Below are 24,358 nucleotides of genomic sequence, written 5' to 3'. Positions count from 1 at the left end.
ATGTAAAATATCGGCACTCTTTCACCATCACATGTACATGTATCAAGTTTGATTGACGTCAACGATTTTAAAAAAATTCCATAAACAGACTCGCTGCGAGTTGAAAGGTAACTTAAAACTGTTGACTTAACCTTCATTTGGCTAGTGTCAGCAATTCAAGCTACATTGTAGGTCGTTGTTTGATATTAGTGAAAGAAACAGCTCCACAAGAAGTGTTCAAGGATGCTGCTAGCAACGTTTTTTATCTTTTGGCTTCATGCTTTTTGGCTTCATGTTCGAGCAGAAATAGTGTCAACGAAGTATGGAGATATCGAAGGACTCGTGACTTTATATCCAAATGTCTCTGGTCCTTTCAAATCCGTCAGCAAATTTCTTGGCGTTCCTTTCGCGGCTCCACCAACTGGAGAGCTAAGGTTTAAAGCACCACAACCGCCAAAAGAGTGGAAACCAAAGGTTTATTCGGCTAAAACCCATGGGAGCGTCTGCTTACAGTTCAAACTTTCCGAAAACTTAATCAAGCTTTTTACTTCAAATTTCACTTTCAGCGAGGATTGCTTATATCTTGATATCTACAGCCCGAACATCAGCCTCAGTTTGCCAGTGATGGTTTACATTCACGGTGGAGGTTACGTTTTAGGAACAGCGATCACTTATCCCAGCGATATCTTGGCTCTCCAGGGGGTGGTGGTGGTCATAATCCAGTATCGTCTAGGTCCCTTTGGTTTCTTGACGACCGGTGATTCAGCGGCGCCTGGTAACTATGGGATGTTGGATCAAGTGGAAGCACTGAAGTGGGTCAAAGAAAACATCGAAAATTTTGGCGGGAATCCAAGCAAAGTGACCATATTTGGCGTGAGCGCTGGAGGATCCAGCGTGGGACTCCATCTTCTATCGCCTCTATCACGTGACCTCTTTCATCAAGCCATTCCAGAGAGCGGTGTAGATTTAAGTCCCTTTGCGATTCAGCCAATGTCTTTTGGTCTCCGTTTCACAGAAGAGCTTGCACAAAAACTGAATTGTGGATCCAGTGACCATTCTGCAATGGTTTCTTGTATGCGCAGCAAATCAGCTTTAGACATGCAGAAGGCCGCCGAGTCAATCAAATTTAATTTCATTAATTATATCTCCTGGGCACCAGTCGTAGATAAAAACTTTCTTCATGATACACCCCAAGTTTTGAGGAAAAAAGGAGAATTCAAACAAGTGCCGCTTATCATCACCTTCACAAGTCACGAGGGGGCGAGTTTTCTCGGAGACATGGTCAACGATTCTTTTGGGCTGATGGAGAACGTGGACAATGGAGTCAGTCCGACTTTGTTCAAATCATTTCTAACCAAGTTTGCTCAAGCTCAAGACAGTAGGTAAGTTCCGTTAAGTTTTACGAATGTTTGCTCAGTAGTTTTAATAGATGTAGTGACACTTTTGGAACTTATTCGTTGGTCTCCGTTTCACAAAAGAGCTTGCACAAAAACTAAATTGTGGTTCCAGTGACCATTATGCAATGGTTTCTTGTATGCGCAGTAAAACAGCATCAGACATGCAAAAAGCCGCAGAGTCGATCAAATTTGGTTTCGTTAATTATGTTTACTGGGCATCAGTCGTAGATAAAAGCTTTCTTCATGATACACCTCAAGTTTTGAGGAAAAAAGGAGAATTTAAGCAAGTGCTGCTTATCATCACCTTCACAAGTCACGAGGGGTCGGCTTTTCTTGGAGACATGGTCAACAATTCTTTAGGGCTGATGCAGAGCGTGGACAATGGAGTCAGTCCGACTTTGTTCAAGTCATTTCTTATTAATTTTGCTCATATTCAAAACAGTAGGTAAGATCAGTGAAGATTAAATATTTGCTTAGTAGTTTTTAAAGTTCAGCAGAACCCCAATAACTCGAACTCGGATAGCTCGAATTCCCCGCTAACTCGAACTAAAACTCCTTTCCCCTGATCAAAAAAAAGTCAGTGAAATTTACCCCGATAACTCGAATTCTGGTTCTTTTAACTACACTCGGATGTCATCCCATTAGCTCTTCTTGTTGCAAAGGGCCTGAAATCACTAGAACTAACACTGGTCACTATTAAAGGCGATTTGATTTAAATTGGTGAAACGAACAGATCATGTTTTATCATAAAAGTGCCTAATCATGTTACCGTTTCTGTTGAAATAAGTGCACCTTACACTGAAGTACTGAGAAATCAGTAAATATCAATTTCTAACATGGCATATTGAATTTTTCAATCGACCCCAATAACTTGAATCCTCGCTAATTCTCTGAACTGTTTTTCGTTTGTCTTCTGAGTTCGAGTTACTGGGGTTCTACTGTAGATGTAGCCACACTTTTGGAATTTATTGACTGGCTCATAAACGTGGATTCTCAGCACAATAGCACCCAGCGTTTTAGACCTTTGCGTGGCTTCACAGGGACTTCGCTTCTACATTAGGCTGCTGCAGGGCAATTAAGCCTCTTGGAGCCCACAGATACACGTTTGAAGAAGGGGCGTTTTACCTTTAAGATAGAGGTTTCGATAGTTTTGCAGATAACGTTGTAAAACTATCAGTTAATAAAACAAAATGGACTGGCTCGTTAGCACTCTTTTTCTTGAGATTTAATTTTGAATTGACGATTTGATTTCGGCTGAAAAATAGTGGAGATGTTGGGGTGGAGACGCACGTCATAATCCGGGGGGGGGGGGACAACATTTGGGTATAGATGAGCCGCTGAGGGTTTGAAACCCTGACCCCGTTTAGTACAACAAAATTCTAAAACACATACCCTGTCAAGAGCCGACGTTTAAGACACAAGAAAAAATGCACGCCGTCTTGTTTTTAAGCCATTTATTAGCAACTGCGATAGAGCAAATTCAATTTATAGTCATTGCTTTTGATACTTGGAATAGAAACAAATTTCATCCTGTTTAAAATTAGGATAGGCTCGGATGAAATTACATACCCTGTTTGGGACAGAGCGGTCAAAAACCACACCCTGTCCAGAGGCAAATCCCCTTATAGGTCATATAACCTAGTACCCCCGCGGGGTCATAACAGGCCACCGACCATGTTTCTCTCTTGTGTTACATTCAAATTTATTTGCAAGCAGTGTTTTACTTTCCCCTCGGATTGCTTCACTCTGGGCACGGCTCTGGTCTGTGGAATAATTGCTAAATATCGGTCCTTTTTTTAGGAAGAAGAATGCTGATCTTCTCGCCGATGCCTTGGAGTTCATGTACACGCCCTGGCCTGACAACAGTAACCCATACGCATTAAGAAGTGGACTTGTTGATGTTATTGGAGATAACCTTTTCGTTGCCCCCAGTCACAAGGTCGCTGACGTTCACAGTCAGATCGCTCCTGTTTACATGTATGAGTTTGCTCATCGGGGAAAGCCAAGTTTGGCGTTACGTGCAGAGTGGATGGGTGTTGTTCATGCTGAAAACATTCCCTTTGATTTCGGAGTTCCTTTCCTTCCCAAATTTTCGCCACATTATAGTCAGGCTGACAGAAATGTCAGTCTGTTTATCATAACCATGTACGCAAACTTTGCCCGGTCCGGCGATCCTTCAGTCAACGGTGTCGCGTGGGAGAAATACAACTCGAGTCACAGAGCTTACCTAAAAGTGGACACAAGTCCCAAACTGAAGACGTCATTTAATTCTCGCCGAATGTCGTTTTGGAATAATTACTATCCTAAATTGGAGCAGGTGAAGTTCGATGTCAATAAAGAGGTGGTCAGCGGTGCAAAGGATGTTGTTACCATGAGAACTGCTCTTCACGCTGTATTTGCTTTAATAGTATACTTGATTTACTAAGACCTTACTTTGTTTTCTACTTATTCATTCAAGTTTTTTAGAAGTGGATAAGACTAACATTTTCGTTAATGTTTATGAGCGGAAAGTAGAGCATGATGTATGTAGCCGAATCAACTAAAAAAGGTCGGTAAAGAAAAAGAGCGATTTGAGTTTTTGCTAAAAAGTTCATGACTGTTATTGAATGAAACTGAGAATGATACGACGAATTAATATACAGATAGAGGATTGAATAAATAATACTGATTATTGAATTAATAGGGTACAGACTTAAAATGTTTGTTGCTCCGGCAATTATAACCATTCATCGGTAGAGGATGCCTAAGCTTCGTACAATTCTACAATTGTTTTGGGCTCCATTAAATCCTAATTTTACATCTTTAAGTTTCGGCAGTCTTCATTGTATTTGGCCGAGCATTTAATTACTATTGCAATTTCAGCTGATCGCATTGCAGTCACAACCTGTCTACAAAGATACATCCACTTTTTCGGACGGACAGACCGTAGATTCATAGACTCGAGTATTCCCTCGTTTTCCTCAGAGAAAGCAAAGTGAGCGAATTGAGCGAGGATAGTGTGAAAATCTCAGTCCACGCGCTTGTCACCCTCCTCGACTGGTTTCTACCAATTTTTAATGACTAGTAAGTATTCTAAGATCAGTAGAATCCCGGTAACTCGAACTCTGAGAGGAAACGAACAACATTTTGAACTAGCGAGGGTTCGAGTTATCGGGTTGATTGAAAACTTCAATATGCCATGTTAGAAATTGATATTTACTGATTTTCTCAGTACTTCAGTGTATGGTGGAGCACAAATTTAATTATTTCATCAGAAACGGTACGATAACATGATTAGGCAGTTTTATGATAAAACGTGATCTGTTCGTTTTACCACTTTAAATCAAATTGCCTTTAATAGTGACCAGTGTTAATTGTAGTGTTTTCAGACCCTTTACAACAAGAAGAGCTAATGGGATGACATCCGAGTTTAGTTAAAAGAACCAGAATTCGAGTTATCGGGGAAAATTTCAGTGACTTTTTGATCGGGTTAGCAGGGAGTTCGAATTATCCGAGTTCGAGTTATCGGGGTTCTACTGTACTCGCTTTGAGTACCAACCCCTGTAACCGTTGGCCCGAGCCCAAACTTTTGTCATTGTGGGGATGAGCCGCTGGGAACCCTTAGCCTACACCAGAGCTAGTTCAGCTGAATTTTGCTGTCCTATACCAGACTAAACTCCCCAAATCCCCCCTATCCTAGAGTACCTTTTAGGCTGAGTTGCATAAATTTGAACTCGCCGATTTGATTTTTTTATTTTTATTTTTGAGAGGCAATTCACGGTTTCCCTAGTCTAGACTAAAATCTTCAACCAACTGATGTGTTTCATGCAAAACGATACCCAATTCTAGACCCAAACTCTCTGATTTATATACCCTATCCTAGAGTAAACTGCTTGAAAACCATACCCTTCACAGACGCACATACCTATGTAGCCCATATGTGTCAGTACCCACCCCCGATGGTGCAAACCAGCCTTGGACGAACCCACTTCAATTTAACCTTAACTTAGCTTGACGCTTGCGCGACGTTTTAATCATATCTTTGCTTGCCAAGTAAATTATATTAAAATGTATTTGATTGGGATCTATTATTATTCGCTATGAGGTACCACGAGCCCTGTAACCGTAGCCCTAAACTTATGTCATTTTGAGACTTCAGGAATTGATGCGATCACAGAAATCCAGGTTTTATTGATGGCTGCCATCATATGTTATATACTGTCAAGAATAATGGACCTTCTCGTCAAGCACGATTAAATTAAGTTCGACGTTTGAATGAACTATTAAGCAAAAGTAGAACGTATTAATTCTGTTAACTCGATACTTCAGAAGCACGACTTCTGAAAAAAAACGGCTAGCGTAAAAATGATGGCGATGATGTCAGTTGTGGGTGGTTCAGTGATTTTGCTGATTGCATGATCGGTCGTGATATACTGTATTCATACGAGTTTTATTCCTAATTAAACTACCCACTTGATGAATTGTATCATTTAGACTCATGTCAACTTGCCATTGTTCTCTAAATTGCGCAGTCATCGAATCCGACGCGCGCTCGATCGGCGATCACGCAGTAAACTAATTAAAGTAAAGAGGTTTTAGAAGGTATACTGTAGGTAATTCACGGTTAAGGTAAGATGCTTGCACTACTTTAGTTTCTGATCTTTTTTTACAGTTTGTAGTAAATCAGTTTCTAACATTTTGCGAAATATGTTTCGTAAGTCATATTGCATGGTAAACATGTTGTTCGAATGACGTCAGGATTAAAAAGGTCCGCTGCTGCGAGATGAAAAGTAATTTAAAATTGCTCATTTGACCTTCATAATAGCTAGTGTCAACAAGTCAAGGCCTGCTGCTTTTTGATCTTGGTAAAATAAACAGCTCCACAAGAAAAAGTGTTCGAGGATGCAACTAGCAACGTTATTGCTCTTTTGTGCATGTTGGCTTCATGTTCGACCAGAAACAGTGTTAACTAAGTATGACTCCTGACTCCTGAGAGCGAGAGAGCGCTGGCGGATCCAGCGTGAGTCTCCATCTTCTATCACCTCTGTCACGTGATCTCTTTCATCAAGCCATTGCAGAGAGCGGTGTAGATTTAAGTTCCTTTGCGGTTCAGCCAACGTCTTTTGGTCTTCCAGTCGCTAAGGAGCTTGCGCAAAAACTAAACCGGGTGCAAGCGACCACAACGCAATGGTTTCCTGCATACACAACAAAAGAGCTTCAGACATACAGAAAGCCTCAGAGTCAATCAAACTTGACTTCTCTAATTATCTCTACTGGGCACCGGTTGTAGACAAGTACTTCCTTCTTGATACACCCCAAAGTTTGAGGAAAAAGAAAGATTTCAAGCAAGTGCCACTTATCATCGCCTTTACAAGTCACGAGGGGGCGACATCGCTTGTAGATATGGTCAACAATTCTTTTGGGCTGATGGAGAGCTTGGACAACGGAGTCAGTCCGACTTTGTTCAAATCATGTGTAAGCAAGCTTGCTCAAGGTCAAGACAGTAGGTAAGAAATTGTAATACCAGAGGCGTGATAGGACAAAGAGGGAGTCTCGGGGCGTCGGCTGGGATATCTTGATTAGAGATAAGTTATTTTTAGAAACTATGCGGACATTACAGTTTTCGGTGGACCGGTTGACTTCCGAATGACTCTTTTTCACAATTTAGAGCGCCAAAACTAGGCGGATTCAACAAAAGAAAAAAAATGGCGGTCTTAGTGGAGGGACGATGTGGAGGGACTTTGAGTCGGTTAAAATGCGAAATAAGGTAACTTTTTGCTTAGTAGCTATAATATGTTGGAATTAATTCTTAGGTTCGGGGCTGATTACGGTTCATAACGTGGAAAGTGTGAGGTCTCTTTCTTTTTCTGTTTTTGAAAGAACGTTTTAATTACGTAACCCACTATATTTGGCCTTTACAGATAAACCTCCAGGTGCGACCACCTCCCATAATTAAGCGACCACCTAACCTTCCCAGTCAAAGGCCTATAGCCAAAACCTCTCGTAAACTACTACCTCTCGGAAGTGGTCGCGACAACTTTTTGGGATGGCCATTTTATAATTCTCTATTGTCTTAACCTCTTTTAAGGGACCGGAATTGACCCATGGTCTGATCTGTATGTTCGCTTCACCAAATATAGTACAATGCTACAGAAAATAAGCTTAGCACTTTCGGTGACAACACGTCATTTCTCATACTTAGAAAATGTACACAATAAATTCTATTTCAAGACCTCTACTCGCAAAAGAACCTCTGTGGTCCGAGTCTTGTTAGCACCAACTCCAATAAGCGATTACTAAGTCCTAAGATTTTTTCTTTTCTTTTTTTGGAGGGGGGGAGAGGGGGATCGCTTAAGGGCGTTTTGACTGTATACCACCAGCGCTTTAGAGTCAGAGATCGATAATTGCTATTTATCATCTCATATCCAACTTGTTTAATATCTGTCACTTTTCGCAGAAACAAGACCGCTCATGTCATCACCGATGCCTTGGAGTTCATGTACACCCCTTGGCCTGACAACAGTAATAAATACGCACTAAGAAGCCAACTTGTTGATCTTCTTGGTGATAAAATTTTCGTTGCCCCTAGTCACAAGGTCGCTGATGTTCAAAGCCAGGTCGCTCCTGTTTACATGTATGAGTTTGCTCATCGGGCAAAAACAAGTATGGGTGCTGATTGGATGGGTGTTGTTCATGCTGAAAACATTCCCTTTGATTTCGGAGTTCCTTTCCTTCCATTTTTTTTGCCATTTTATAGTTCCGCTGACAGAAATGTCAGTTTGTTTATTATGACTATGTACGCAAACTTCGCCCGATCCGGCGATCCTTCAGTCAGCGGTGTCGCGTGGGAGAAATACAACTCGAGTCACAGAGCTTACCTAAGAGTGGACCCAAGTCCCAAAATGATGGCGTCATTTCATCCTCCCCGAATGTCTTTTTGGAATGACTACTATCCTAAATTGGTGCAGCTGAAGTTTGATACCAACAAAAAGAAGGTCAGCAGCGCAGCGACTGTTGTTACCATGGGAACGATCGAAGCTGTTTTTCAAGTTGCATTTGTATTGATAGTATTTATGACTTACTAGGACTTTGTTTAAACCATGTCCTCATTCATTCATATCTACTACGAGTAGATTAGGTAAGGTCTGTACAGCCCCCGAAATGATCCCCAACCCTGAAATGATCTCCAAATTGACCCAGAAATGATCCCGACCCCGAAATGATCCCCATTTCTCTTCACGTCGACCCCGAAATGATCCCCAGTTAATGACATTAATTTAGGATTACGCTTTGAAGTGGATTAATTCAAAATATTATTTGATACACAAAGTTTAATATATTTTTAGTAACACCATGAACTGCAACTAATAACATCGAGAAACATACCATATTTTATAATTACTGTGGTGATTTTAGCCCGGGTTATAAAGAAAACCTCATGGATGTTAAATTCTAAAAATGATGTTGAAACTGCATGTCTTGTATAGTGAATTTTATAACAATGTTGAAGATGCGAAAATAGACATAAAGGTGATTAGATGACAAAAGCGCTAAAAATGACATAAACTGTAGTGAAATGTTAAATGCGGTTCAAGAGCGTAAACGCTGCAACAGACTTGTAACAATTCCGTGGTGGAATACCATTCCATTCCAAAAATTAATTGGGGATCATTTCGAGGTCGACGTGAAGAGAAATGGGGATCATCTCGTGGTCTGTATCATTTTGGGGTCGATTTGGGGATCATTTCGGGGTCGGGATCATTTCGGGGACTGTACAGGTCTCTTCTTCAAAGTGAGAAGCAGAGCATGATGTTATTTATATGTCGTCATAACATATAGATTTAGCCAGAGCTAAAAGCGAAAGTCTCGTTAATGTCTATTGTTTACTCAAGCAAAATACAAAATCGTGTAATGCTAAGCGGCGAAGGCAACGAAAACTGGCAAAAAAAATCAGTAGGTCTAATTAGCCAAAAAACTGAACAACTTTGCACGTGCAACACACTTTCTCATGCATTTCTTTGCCGTTGTTTTGCACGACCACAACGGGATTTTTCCAGAAACTTCCTAGTTACACGTTTTATGGAGGAAATGTTGTATGTGTTCCAGTTCACTTTTTTGTTGCTGCCACTCATTAACAACTTGGTGGCCTCTAGCTTTTCTCATTTTCTCACCGCCGCCATAAACGAAATTGGTCTCTTCTTTTTTTATCTCTCGCCCTACCTCTTTCTCTATTATCCACGTCAAAGTAGACATTAAAATTAAGCCACGTGAAAGAAAGAATCAGCTTTGTTGTCAGGTTGTTTTTATCTCTCAAAGTCCGGGTGGCTATGAGATTTACCTTGGAAACGGGCGGGTACTTGAAATGCAAAATTTCACCCCGGCTTACATGAAGGAGTGGACGTACGCACGGACCGATTTTCTCAGAACCAAAACGGACTTAACTTCTTAGATTTATAGATAACCAAATTTTCTTATCCATGGTGCTCCGCTATCAAGTTTGTATTTTTTACTGATTATTCTTATTTAAGGTCCAAGTTTTGGCAGTTTTTTATTTGTATTTGCTCTAAAGTCTTGAATCGCTCTCTCCCTCCACGACAGTTTATACATTCCTTCTTGCGTCACCTCCAGGAAAGTAAATCCAGCCATATATAGAAACTATATATAGACTAACTACTTATATAACCATAACTAACCATATATAGCCATAAAGCCCGCATTCATAACGCCAAATTCAACATTGTTATAAAGAATGGATATCCATCTCCTAATATTTGGGCCGTAGATGTACTGAGCTCGATACACTTGTGATGGTAGTGATGATGATGATGCTCAAACGATTTTGTGTAGGTAACAGCATGATTTGTAGGTGATATTTTGCATAAATACCACTCGTGATATTTCAAAATTGTCTCAAATTTCAATCGCCTAACGGCTCGTGAAATTACGTATAACAATTTCGAAATATCGCTCGTGGTATTTATACCAAATATCACTACAAATCATGCTATTACCTATACAAAATCGTTTGAGCATTAAATACAACAATAATTCATTGCAGAGAAAGTTTCATTGACCTTTACTGGTATTTCCTACAAATTTTAGGATCGTTTTTTACCCTAGAAATTTACTGTAATTTTACTGGAACCGTACTGTGGTACTATTATAAGGTGGCGCTTAAAGGAGTGCTTTTGCACTCACCTTGGCAGTAAGGGCAGGGTCTGTGATCGTATGTTAGACCGTGCTGGCTATGCCATGCTGATGAGTTCTAACAAAGGCACAACAGCTGTCCATAGCTGCCACAGTCGGGGGGGATATGGTTGTGCGCATTCTAAGGTAGTAGCCATACCGTGGAGTTTGGTAGTGTGTGCTTCAGTTCATATCCTGGTCTAATTATCACAGAGCCTGGGTTACCTGTGCGCTCGTTGGCAATAAGTGATTTCCGAATGACGTCAGGATTAAAAAGGCTCGCCGAGAGGTGAAAAGTAATTTCAAATTGTTGACTTGCCCTTCATTTGCCAAGTGTCAACAAGTAAAAGCTCGGTTGTCGTTTGATATTGAAATTTCGAGCAACTGCACATGAAGAAGTGTGCATGTTGGCATCATCTTCGATTCGAAATAGTGTTTACTAAGTATGGAGATATCGAAGTTCGCGTGACGCCAATCATTAACACATTCCAGCCAAATTTTGTCCTTTTCTTGATATTTGCTGATACGTGGCTAACCATTTTCGTAGAAATTAAAAGATCCTCCGCTCGAACTCCTGTTCCAGCACAGCTTTGGTCGAACCCTTAGCGGGGGGGATTACTCCTGGAAATTCTTGGTGGGGGTGTGCCGCCCGGTTTCTCAAATCCTGACCCAATTTCAGACCTCAAATCTAATTTTCCACAACCGTTTTTAGACTAGAACTCTAAAATCAATACCCCGTAGTTTAGACCTGGCCTTTAGGAAGAAATTACGTTATCATTATTTAGATTAGAGCGCAAACAAAAAAATTGTTCAAACTAGGAGCCTGTTCAAATCCATTTCGAATACCCATATTTCTCTTCTTTCTTACTCATTTGGAATTGAAACGATAAACACGTTATTCCCTCGAAAACCATACCCGATTCCAGACCAAAATGGGCAAACAGTTCTACGTTTGAATTATAACTACTGACCAAAAGTTGAGCCTTTTAATTATAATAATAAATGATAAACTCTATTTATATAGTGTCTATGTCATTAACTGTTCTAGGCGCTTTACAATATCACAAAAAAATGTATTAAAACTCTAAATTAAAAAAAACTCTTACAACTACATATATAAGTATGAAAATTAAATAAAAATCTATTTATAAATTAAGAAAAACTTGGTGAAATAAATGTCTTTAAGTGTTTTTTGAAGGAATTCAAGGAATCGGCATTTCTTAAAAGATGCGGGTATGCTGTTCCATAATTTAGGTCCTGCAATAGAAAATCTTCGATCACCATAAGACTTTAGCTTAGTTCTCGGGACTTGAAGTAACCTATTCGAGCAAGAGCGCAAAGAGTAGGAGCTGCTAAAAAAAACTGAGCAAATTGGATACATAACTTGGTGAAAGCCCATTGATAGCCTTATGTACTAACAATAAGATTATATAACTACGGTATTCAACAGGCAACCAGTGTAAGTCTGTTAAGCTGGGTGTTATATATTCATGCTGCTTTGTGAAAGTTACGATGCGCGCTGCTCTATTCTGAACTAGCTGTAGGCGGTTTAAGAGAACTTTAGGTAGTCCATATAGAATCGCATTACAGTTAATTGAAGTTGGATAGTCTCAAAAGCATGAATAATTGCTTCAGTAGATTGACGATCCAAATACCGTAAAATTCCGAAAATATGCCCCCCCCATCTATAAGCCCCTCCAAATATAAGCCCCCCAATTCGGTAACGCAAAAAACCGTCCGTTAAATCGCCCCTCCAAATATAAGCCCCCCCCCCCCCCCCGGGGGGCTTGTACATGGAAAATTGCCCTCAAATACAAAGTAAAACAAAGCAAAAACGGTAAATTTACTTCCAACTATACGGCTAGCCCAATCGATTTTGAAACGCAAATTTCCGTCCGTAGGTAAGCCCCTCCGATATAAGCCCCTCCAAAAATAAGCCCCTCAAAAAGGGCCTTTGAAAAATATAAGCCCCGGGGCTTATTTTCGGAATTTTACGGTATGTTCTTATCTTACTAATATTAGTTAAACGGAAATGACATGTCTTGCATATCTTTTAAATGTGGTCTTCCATATCAGCACTGGGCCGATACCGTGAACTGAGTAAAAGCAGCTCGGTTTTTTCCTCATTTAGCTTAAGACTATTAAGAATCATCCAATTGTTGACTTCCTGTACACATATTTCAACCCCATGCTGAGGAGAGAAGATCACCACTACCTAATTTAAATGACACAGAGAGCTGAGTGTCATCAGCATAGAGATGGTACGTAGGATTGTGTCTCTTTATGATATCAGCCACAGGTGAACGGTGTACAAAACATATAACAGAGGCCCGTAACAGACCCCTGCGGTACACCACAATTGAGTTCACGTAAAGAAGATCTTAAACATTCAATATGAGCAAATTGTGCACGAGATGAAAGGTAGGATGCGAACCATTTTTGTACAGACGACCCTGTAATATCATAACGTTGACACAGCCTATCCAGAAGTATTTCATGAGACACAGTATCAAATGTAGCAGATAAATATAACATAATTAGTACAACAGCTTTATTGCCGTCAATTACATGCAGAATACTTCAGAAGCACGACTACTGGAAAAAAAAACTGCTAGCGTAAAAATGATTGCGACGATCGATGTGGCTAAGGGCGGTTCAGTGATTTTGCAATTATTGCATGATCTGTCGTAATATTTTGTATTCATAAGTCAGTTTTTCTATTGTTCTGTAAATTGCGCAGTCATCGAATCCGACGCACGTTCATGATCACGCAGTTAAAGTAAAGATGTCAGTAAAGAGGTTTTCCAAGGTACACTGTAGATAGTTCACGGTTAACATAAGATGCTTACAGTACTTTAGTTTCTAATTTTTTTTACAGTTTCAGTGGTAAATTATCTTGTAACATTTTACTAAATATATTTCTTTAGTCAAATTCCATGGTCAACCAAAAGCCATTAAGGGGCCTTAAAATAGTGTATGTTATTCGAATGACGTCAGCAGCTTCTGCGAGATGAAAAGTAATTTAAAATTGCTCATTTGGCATTCATTTGGTTAGTGTCGAAAAGTCAAGACCTGCTGCGTTTTGATCTTGGTAAAACGAACAGCTCCACAAGAAGAACTGTTCGAAGATGCAACTAGCAAAGATATTTCTCTTTTGTGCATGTTGGCTTCATGTTCGAGCAGAAACAGTGTCAACTAAGTATGGAGATATCGATGGTTTCTTGACTCCGTATCCGACTGCCTCTGGTCCTTTCAAGTCCGTCAGCAAGTTTCTTGGCGTTCCTTTTGCCGCTCCACCAACTAAAGAGCTAAGGTTTAAAGCCCCCAAACCGCCAAAAGCGTGGAAACCAAACGTTTATTCGGCTAAAACACACAAGGCCATCTGTTTACAGTTAAAAGACCCTAGTCTTGAAATCCTTATCAAGTCAGTAACTCCAAATTTCACCTACAGCGAGGATTGCTTGTATCTCAACATCTTCAGCCCGAACACCAGCCTCAGTTTGCCAGTGATGGTTTACATTCACGGTGGAGGTTACGCCGGAGGAACAGCGATCACTTCTCCCAGCGATATTTTGGCTCTCAGGGGGGTGGTGGTAGTCATAGTCCAGTATCGTCTAGGTCCCTTTGGGTTCTTGACGACCGGTGACTCAGCGGCGCCTGGTAACTATGGGATGTTGGATCAAGTGGAAGCTCTGAAGTGGGTCAAAGAAAACATTGAGAATTTTGGCGGGAATCCCAGCAAAGTGACCATATTTGGAGAGAGCGCTGGAGGAACTAGCGTGGGGCTCCATCTTCTTTCGCCTCTATCACGTGATCTCTTTCATCAAGCCATTACAGAGAGCGGTGTAGATTTAAGTCCCTTTGCGATTCAGCCAACGTCTTTTGGTCTCCGTTTCACAAAAGAGCTTGCACAAAAACTGAATTGTGGATTCAGTGACCATTCTGCAATGGTTTCTTGTATGCGCAGCAAAACAGCGTCAGACATGCAAAAAGCCGCCGAGTCAATCAAATTTAGTTTCATTAATTATATCAACTGGGCACCAGTCGTAGATAAAAACTTTCTTCATGATACACCCCAAGTTTTGAGGAAAAAAGGAGAATTCAAGCAGGTGCCACTTATCATCACCTTCACAAGTCACGAGGGGGCGAGTTTTCTCGGAAACATGGTCAACAATTCGTTTGGGCTGATGGAGAACGTGGACAATGGAGTCAGTCCGACTTTGTTCAAATCATTTCTAACCAGGTTTGCTCAAGCTCAAGACAGTAGGTAAGTTCCGTTAAGTGTTTACGAATGTTTGCCCAGTAGATTTAATAGATGTAGTGACACTTTTGGAACTTATTCGTTGGCTCATAAATGGAAAGCAAAAGCGTCTTTCTTTTCCATTTTTAAATAAAGTGTTAATACATAACTGCAGCCTGTTATTACGATTCCACTCACGTTTAAAGCGAGCTTACAGGATCGTAGCCAGCAAAAAAATTATGACTGAGACAATGACCGTGACCTACATATTTGGAGTGTTACTCATCCTTTATTCGACAATAAAATGTCCTTTTATAGACCCAAAGCCCATTCTGATCTAGTCTATATCTTTGATATGAAAACGCTTTTTTTGTAGGGTTGTGGTGTTGGTGGGAGGGTTATTTAAATATTAGGTTTGGTGTTCTAGGTTCTTGTATGTGGATTTTTATAAAAACAGTTTGTTTCTCCATATCACTAAAGTGGCAAATTGGGATGATTTTGTGCACATTAGCACTGATCCCACTGTACTGATCCCAGTGCTGTGGAACTTCGCGTGGCTCCACAGGGACTTTGCTTGTACATGAGGCTGCTGCAAGACAATTGGGCCTTTTTTTGAGCCCATAGACACACGGTACCAGAGGCCCGTTTTTAGAAAGTCCCGTCATTTCATGGTCCCGGAAAGTAGTCGTTGTTTACCTTAAATTTAAGATAGAAGATTCGGAGGTTGCGATAGTTTTGCAGATAATATTGTAAAACCAACAGTTAACAAAACAAAATAGAGCCTTGTTTTTCTTTGGTGATCTGAATATTTGTTTTCGGGCTCGTAAATTAACCGGAACTTTCGTGAAAATGGCCCCAGGTCTTTAACCTCTGCAAAGCGATTACAGTCAAGGCCGGTCAAGCGTACCCCACAAGATTCTATTAATGAATTGATTTTTTGAAAAATGAATCCGTTAGTCGTTTCCGAAACTAGTGTCAAATTCAAGTCGGTATTCCTGCACGAGTAATGAGCAGTGAATATTTTACGAGAACTTCTCTGTATTTGGTCAGATTGAAAATCTTTGAATGGATGGAATTTCTTGGAAGACATTTACATCAAATTCAGGGAAACTGAGCTGGTAGAAATTTCGTAACTGAATCGCGTGTGAATTCACGGCTCATTTCGCATGCAAGAATGCATAGACGAATTTGAAAACTACAACTACCAACAGGATCTTGGGGGGTACGCTTGACCTGGCTTGACTGTAATAACTACATCTTAATGGAAGAATTAACAACAGCCGAAAGACAGTGGAGATGTTGGGGTACAGCACCCTGCCATGCAGCAGAGCCTTTTCTTTGGTCACTAGATTTTGACTTGCTTGGATCCAGGGAAACATGGATCGAATAAGATCTTTGTTGAGCATGCGCAAGAAAAATTGACTGGAGCGTGGGCTAGGAACTGTGATACTATTCAACAGGTTTTGATTTAAAATTTGCCTTCGGGCCCGAAAAGTTTCCGGGTCTTTCGAGAAACGGGCCCTTGGGCGCTTGCTACAGCGGGCTCGTTAATGACCATCAGTGCAATCAATAATAATATACAAGTAATCACATAATTTTTCTCGTGCAATTTGGAGTAAATAAGTACTTTCAAAGATCACAAAGTGCATATTTATTCCAAATTGTACTGGAAATCATGTGATTACTTACACTAAACGGATACTCGCTCTTGAAAAAAACAGTTTGAGGAGGGAAAGCAAAATCAGTGACTAGCCCAGAAGTTTGGGCTGCGGCAACCTCAAAGGCTTAATGTGATTCAGATCCAACCTTCTTTCCTCCTCCTCAGTTAAACGGAGGCTCAGCTACGTGTAGCTTCTGCTCGCAAGGTGCTGTAGAGACGCTTGTCTCCACAGGCCACCAACAATTCACATTTATTTATTTGTTTCCTTGTTCTTTAATTGCAAGCAGTGTTTTGCTTTACCTCGGATTGCTTTAAACTGGGCACGGCTATGGCTTTTGCAATAATTGTTTTTATCCGTCACTTTTTTTTCAGAAACAAGACTGCTCATCTCATCGCAGATGCGTTGGAGTTCATGTACACCCCTTGGCCTGACAAAAGTAATAAATACGCATTAAGAAGCCAACTTGTTGATCTTCTTGGAGATTACGTATTTTTTGCTCCCAGTCACGAGGTTGCTGATGTTCACAGTCAGGTCGCTCCTGTTTACATGTATGAATTTGCTCAACGGGCAAAGTTTAGTTTTGCGGATGCAGAGTGGATGGGCGTTGTTCATGCTGAAAATGTTCCCTTTGATTTCGGAGTTCCTTTTTTTCCAATGTTTTTTCCATTATATAGTCCCGGTGACAGAAATGTCAGTTTGTTTATTATGACCATGTACGCAAACTTTGCCCTGTCCGGCGATCCTTCAGTCAGCGATGTCGCGTGGGAGAAATACAACACGACTCACAGAGCTTACCTTAAAGTGGACACAAGTCCCGAGTTGAAGGCGTCATTTAATCCTCGCAGAATGTCTTTCTGGAATGATTACTATCCTAAATTGGTGCAGCAGAAGTTCGATGTCAATAAAGAAGTGGTCAACGGTGCAAAGGCTATTGTTACTATGGGGATGATCGGAACTGCTTTTCAAGTTGTATTTTCAATGATGGTTTTTATGTTTTACTGAGACCTTGCTTTATGCCATGTCCTCATTTATTCAAATCTAGTGAATTAGGTTTCTTTCCCAATGTTATTGTGAGCGGGAAGGTATAGCATGATGTAACTCATAATATTTTTTTTTCTAAGTAGTTATTGCTGATTATTCTATATCGAGTTCTACGTTTTGGTAGCTTTCTATTTGTATTTGCTCTAAAGAAGCCAAACCTCCCCTTCCACAACTGGGGGGTGGGGGGTGGGGGGGGGGGGGGGAAGGTGTCTCCAAGGAAATCTGTGGTACAGTCCGCCTGTCATTATGACGTCACGTCTCGCCTCAGTAACTTTCAAAATGGCGAGCAAAGTGTTCATCGAAGAGACGGATAAAAATTTAGATTTTATCACGGAAATACTGTTCCGATTTCTTGGATTTGGAGATTTTAAGGTTTCTATTGTCATAGAAAACTAGAATTAAGTGCTTTTTTTGGAATGAAATGTCCAGTGGTGTAATGAATTTTAAAGATTCCTTTCTATCGTCGAGAAAATTTTACGGGCAATTACACCGACCGGTCACACTTTTGAGGGCCAGTGCACAGCAAGATTGAGGAGTTTAAACACAGCAATAGGAGGTTCATCAAAGGATGTATTATACGTAACATTGTGCGTATTTTCAGCTCTTCACAACCAGTGGAACCCCATATCATTCCTCTCAAAGTTTGCTTAGCTGTAGCGTTGAAAGAGGACGCTAAATGACAGGTATTTGTGAGAGACTGTGAGCACTGAATCTTGTTACTTTACCGCATTTTAATACTGTATTGGGCATACACCTGTAATTCTGTAATTAAATCCCGAAAACCAATAAAAGGTTTCATTTAATTAGTTTTTGGGGAAAACTGACCCAGTGGAGATTTTAGGGTAATAATACTGATTGATGATGACGATGTACGAAGGCACTGGTTTAACTTTCGCCAGTGGGTCACTTGTGGGTGTTAGGTGTAAATTAGTTCAGTTTGTGGTGTACTGTGTGTTGTTTGTCATGATGTAAACTAACATTGAAAAAAATTCAGCTGTTTGAGAGAAGGGACATGTCTTGATAGCTTATGGTTTTTTTCTGGTCGTAAGCTTGGCCAGTATGCAGATCAAGAGCTTTTAAAATCCCTTTTCCAAAATAAAACTCCGGACTTAAGCTTAAAATATATATTGATCTAAGTGCATGACCAGCAGGGTCAGCAGTAAGAAAAAAGAAAAAAAGGCCAAAAGAAAAAATAGTGTTATAAAGGGACCAAACAAAAAAAAACGGTACAAAGAAATAGAAAACGGCGTAGCCGAGAGTCGAACCCGGTTTATCTGCACCACACATGACTTGAAAATCAATTTTGTCATATCAAAACAATTTTTCTCTGCCATAGACGCTGTTTGAAGCCGGTGGAGCTGTATTTATCATGAATTCAATTATACATTTGAGGAAAATTAGCAGCTTAAGCGCGTATTTCAAAGCTATTTCGCATTATTTCGGGTTCAACGGGCCGACTCGATGTAGATAATCGATCGAACCAGCTTTACTGGATTTGGTGGAGAATTAGGAGATCAACAGAGACCCACACTCGAAAGGAATGATATGAAGTTAGGCCCGTTTAATTAACAAAAGAATAGATGATGTCACTCCAATACTTGATTCTCAGCAAAAGCAACGGCCTCTAAATTATTTCCCCTCTTTTGCCCTCGTTACCTGTGGGAGATTAAGTGAGATTGTAGGGCAAATAACCTAATGATAATAACAATAATAATAATAATAATAATAATAATAATAATAATAATGATGATAATGATAATGATAATGATAATGATAATGAATAATTTCATGCCCTGGCAGTAACAATATTTCGGTTATTCTGCATTCAACTTCGAGCAAACCAATCCATTTGAATGTTCCTTTGCTTTACTTTAATTGAAAATCGATCTAAAAACTAGTCTCGCCCTGCACTCTATTTTCCCGTCAATATTCAAATTTCATGTATAGTCTTTACATCGGGAGGTTATTTTTAAACATGATTTATAATTCCTTTTAAACCGGTATAAAAGTTCACTATAATTAAATTTTGGAAGGTAGAATTAAGGCGAATCCCGCATTTTCGACAAAAGTAAAAAGACATTAGCTAGACATTGAAAGTTGAGCAGGAAAGGTAATAACCCCGAGCTACCCCAGGAGTAATAAACGAGCAAACTGTTTCTAAACCTTGGCAATCGAGTACTTTTAATTGGTTAGTTGGTAACCGTAATAAGGGCCCAACAAGTTTGATTTACGTGACAGACCTTTTTCTTCTAAGAAAGGAAATATTTGTGGTAATCAGAGAGAAAATCTGTACCTCACCCTCCTCCATGCATGATTGCTCCTCGGTCTACTCGTGGCTGTGAGAAAATAACCATTTGAACCACACCCATCCAAACCTCTTATTTCATTGGTCCCTGTAACCTGCACTACCTATTGTTTTCAGGGATATAGGCATTGTTATGTCACCATGCCCATTGTTTTCCCAGCCAATCACAAACCTTGCTTGGAATGGGTACAGGTCGGCCCCCTATAACAGCCGTAGCCAGGTGACTTTTTCGGCGCGAAAATGCCTTTCACTTTGCTGAAGGGAGGGGTGGGGGGTTGACGTCGTTGTTTAAGCACTTTTTGGAATAAGTATATTTTTCGAGATTGGTAAAGATCATTATTAGGATGTTACAACCATTTTTATGTTTTTTCTTTCATTAGGATTTATTTATTTATTTTTTTAACCTCTTGAATTTCTATCCAGTTACTCGTTCTCTCGTTAGTCCGTTACTCGTTACTCGTTACTGGGTTACTCTGTTTAGTAACACCTTAACATGAACTTCGTTTAGTTAGGATTCAAGATCAGGTTTAATTCATTTTCCCATGCAGCATTGCATTTTATCCAAATTGCGTTGCCTGAGGTAAAGCAAAACATATATTGGTTTACCAGGCTTATGCTTGATACAGCCGGACCTTTATCAGTTACGACTACCTCTCTAAGCGACCAGCTATCCAAAATCCCAAACTTTCCCAGTCAAATCACTACAGTTAGACTAGCCTGCGAGCAAGCTCTCCTTTTGGGGGATATCGTGAAAAGTAGACGCGCGAAAGGCACGCGAGGGGAGACTCGCGGCTCGCTACGCTCATCCAAATAGGAGAGCTTGCTCGCAGGCTATAGTTTGACTCATAAACGACCCTCTTGTAAGCGACCACTTGACGCATACTTTGCTCTCCTTGTTCGCTGAAAGTATACTACGCTTCTCATTGCCATTGCTTTCAATATGTCTTACAAATTTAAGAGCAACTGATTATACAGCTATGAATATATACCTGTCATTTCTTATAAATGCTGCTGTATTCCAGTGATAGTCAGGCCTATATCTAAATTCACTTTTTAAAAATATTTTATGACTTGATCCATCAGCATAAAGCACCGTGCCATTGCTTCATTGCTCGGGCGTTTCCATGGGAACGGCCGAGCAAAAGAGTGGGCTTGTTTTTTTTTTTGGCGCAAATCGTCCTTTCGTGCATACGGCGCATACGCAAGATATGAGTATGCGTAAAATAGGTCAGCGGACTAAATCAGAGCACATGGCTGCCTTAAACACAGTGAGGAAAGCCATCTGTATTCGGTGTGTAAAGCTCAGTGATCACGCTGTTCTTTGCTAGACCTACAGTACAACATGGCGAGCGAACGGTTCAGTTCAATCAGTGACTGACTAACTCTGGGTGAACCTTATCTAGAAGTCCTCTCGAAGTAGTGAGCTACCAACGAAATTTAAACACCGTGTTTCTCATCCAGGCAAGAGTCTTGTCGAAGAGTAGGAATGCCTCCAAGTTTAAGCTTAGTTGCCTTGCAGGAGAATAAACAGAAGATAAATTGAGTACTAACTTCACTTAGCTTTTGCGTCCTTGCTCTTTGCTTTGATGTCACTGATTTTATTTTCCTTTGTTCTTATGCCCTCTAGTATACAATTTCTGCAATCTGAAAATAAGGTCAAAATAAAGTCATGATTCGTTGAATAAAGAAACCAATAACCACCTTCAAAAAAGGCCCGCAACACCTCCCTCCCACAGCAACATTTTGGCCGAAATCAGGCGCTTATTCGAGTAAACTCGTACGATTTTTTTTTCCAGCGAGCTATGACATCCCGTATATTGATCCATTTATAGCTAAGGGCTACGGAAATATTGGATCCCGCCCGTTATAAAATATAAGAATAAGTAAAACTTGATACACCTGTCACAGGTACGTTTGGCAGGTCAGGCAGGCAAAAACTCCGACGCCACGTCTCTTTATAAAAGAAAAAAATGTACTAATAATACAGCGAGGACTTTTAATCGATCCTATGTCAAGTAAGCACGACGTAACGTCAACTGAAACCATCGCGTGAAACTTAAAGTCAGCAAAGAGCATATCAAGAGCTATCTATTAAGTGTAACATAAAAAGCCAATTATACTTATCCGTTTATACTGAAAATCCAATTAACCTTTTTGCCCTCAGCATGAAACGTAGTCAAGTCTTGGATATATTACTGTGATAACGTGTGCCCATTCAAGTAAAACCTAAAGTAAAGCCAATTATGCTTATCCGTTTAACTGAGTCAAATGCTTCTTCTAGAGAAGAATATATTCCACAAATACTGACTGTTTTGTTATAGATTCATGGCGTTTACATTTGACCTTTGTAGCCTTTCGGATTTTTGTCTGTCATTCGCACGGCAATAGCTAAAACAATGTTACTCCTCCGTCGACCAATCAGCGCTTCTGACCGGATTCCAGACAGATTTTACGTCATCAGTATGGAATTTCTGTCGCGGAGTCGCAGACGTTCCTCCTTGCGAAACGTCCCCAGCAACGAGGAGCGATGAGAAACGGATGTTTTCGCAGGCTATGGTGTTATCGAAAACCCAAAAACCAGCGTGTGGTACAAAAAGACACCCATAGGGAAAAACACCATAAATAACGTCATGAAAACAATGAAGGAAAACTCATCCCTGAAAGTTACCTGCCCAGACAAGAAGCTTACCAGCCACAGCGCCAGAAAAACGGTTGTCAAGAAATTGAAGAGCTCCGGCATTCCAAAATGTGAGCTTAAAAACATCACTGGCCACAGTTCCAAGCGAGGTTTGGATGATTACGACTCCGGAGATGAAAGGAGGAGCGGTCTGTATACAGGCTAGGGAAGGGGTGAGTTGTTGAAATGTCCCAGTTAAAAATAATGCCAATCGCTACTTGCTTCAAAAGGCTAGCTCTATTCCATTCCACGGAATAGGAGGAGTAGCTATACCCTCAAGCCGGTAAAAAGTGTAATTATAACCTATACTTCCCAAAATAATAAACCACTGCTTCACGCAGTCGGCAGCCCAATGAACCCCTTCTACGTGAGGGTCTTGCTTCATTGTAACTGCCGTGATCACACAGTGATCATATAACCTGCCTTGGCTACTTTCAACTGACTGGGCCTCTGCGACATGTATAACGTGTTCTACAGACTACTATCAACGTATTACTTTAGAAAGCTGGTTTACTAACTTAGAACAAACGCCACTGAATCGTAGCCAACAGTTACCAGCACCGTACAAACGACTTATTGATGAGATCAAGCAAAACTAACTACGAGAGAACGACTGGAGAACTGACTATTTGACTAACAATAGACGACTGTTTAACTGTGACAATAGACGGATCGAAACGCACCAATTGCTGATTACGAGTCTTCATAGCCAATAACATCACGGCTTAACTGACAGACGACCAATAACATCGCGACGTAATTGACCAATCAGATTAATAACCAGACTATAATACCATCAACTGATGTGATACAACTCACTTTGACTCTGAAGGTGACTACCGCACAGGTTGTCGAAACGTCAGTCACTGTCAACAACAACTGTGAGTCCTATTCACGACTACGTTCACCTGGACGATCAAACTCAACCTACTTTTGAAATAATAATAAAATTAATAACAATAATGATAATGGTAATGGTGCTTTTTTTAAATTCAACTTTATTAGACGTAAAAAAAGAAACTTACGAAATATATACACTACATGTAAGCAACAACGGACAGCTAAATACACTTATAACAATACACAAAGAAGTAGAAAGGGATCCCCCAAAAAAAGAAAAAGAAAAAACCGTTTAAATATTGTGCACACAGACAAAGGTACAGAAGAAAGTTTTACTGAATAGAGAAGATTTGCTTGAGCCGCCTAAAAAGCATTTTAATTTTGGATGAGGGATTTGTCAGTACTATAGTTACAATTAAGTAGAAACAACAGTCCACCATATTTTTCAAAGTGGCGGTTTGGGATTGCCGTCCAATTATCATTGGAGTTACTTAAAAGTCTGCTTATCCAACTAAGGCGAAGCGCTTTGACGGTAGTCCTGAAGCAACGGAAGTTCAATCCACCTTTGGATAATGGGCGGAACAAAACCAATCTTTTGATGTTATCTGTTTTATTCTTCCAAAGAAATGCAAATAGTTTTTTTTGGGTCTGCAGAATAACTGTTTCTGGAACAGAAAGCATATAGATGCCGGAGTTGATTAACTGGGATAAACCGAGAGATTTCCCAAGCAAAGTTCTTCCTCCAACAGCGTTAGGACAAATATTGAGCTTTGCTTCCATTTTTCTTATTTTGATATGAAAATTGTTGTTATCTTTTCCAGTTTCATCATGGGAACTATACATCTTCGGCCCAAATATTAGGAGATAGATATCCATTCTTTATAACAATGTAGAATTTGGCGTTATGAATGCGGGTTTTATGACTAACTACTTTAAAGTGTGCCGAGGAGTTCGCCAAGGGTCTCCATTGAGCCCTCTTCTATTTGTATGCTAGCCCTTGATAGTACGCCAGAATCAACTCAGTCGAAGAATGGAGCTCCCAAATGGACAAAA

At 40.2% G+C, this 24,358-nt stretch overlaps 2 protein-coding genes and 1 pseudogene across 2 annotated transcripts; all 3 read left to right on the top strand.

Moving 5' to 3' along the window:
• The first annotated feature begins 222 nt into the window (after positions 1-222).
• LOC140932337 (neuroligin-4, X-linked-like) lies at positions 223-3,917 on the top strand. The gene is made up of 2 exons (XM_073381958.1): positions 223-1,361; positions 3,177-3,917. Exons 1-2 carry the CDS (start codon positions 223-225, stop codon positions 3,799-3,801), a joined length of 1,764 nt encoding a protein of 587 aa, XP_073238059.1. The 3' UTR covers positions 3,802-3,917.
• A 1,803-nt stretch (positions 3,918-5,720) lies between these two features.
• Positions 5,721-8,524, top strand: LOC140932336 (neuroligin-4, X-linked-like; annotated as a pseudogene).
• A 4,984-nt stretch (positions 8,525-13,508) lies between these two features.
• On the top strand, positions 13,509-17,674 carry LOC140931173 (neuroligin-4, X-linked-like). Its single transcript, XM_073380929.1, has 2 exons — positions 13,509-14,808; positions 16,814-17,674. Exons 1-2 carry the CDS (start codon positions 13,670-13,672, stop codon positions 17,442-17,444), a joined length of 1,770 nt encoding a protein of 589 aa, XP_073237030.1. The 5' UTR covers positions 13,509-13,669; the 3' UTR covers positions 17,445-17,674.
• The last annotated feature ends 6,684 nt before the right edge of the window (positions 17,675-24,358 follow it).

This window comes from Porites lutea, chromosome 3, assembly GCF_958299795.1.
Source record: "Porites lutea chromosome 3, jaPorLute2.1, whole genome shotgun sequence".
NCBI classification, from domain to species: Eukaryota; Metazoa; Cnidaria; class Anthozoa; order Scleractinia; family Poritidae; genus Porites; species Porites lutea.
This window is presented reverse-complemented; position numbering and strand designations above follow the sequence as displayed.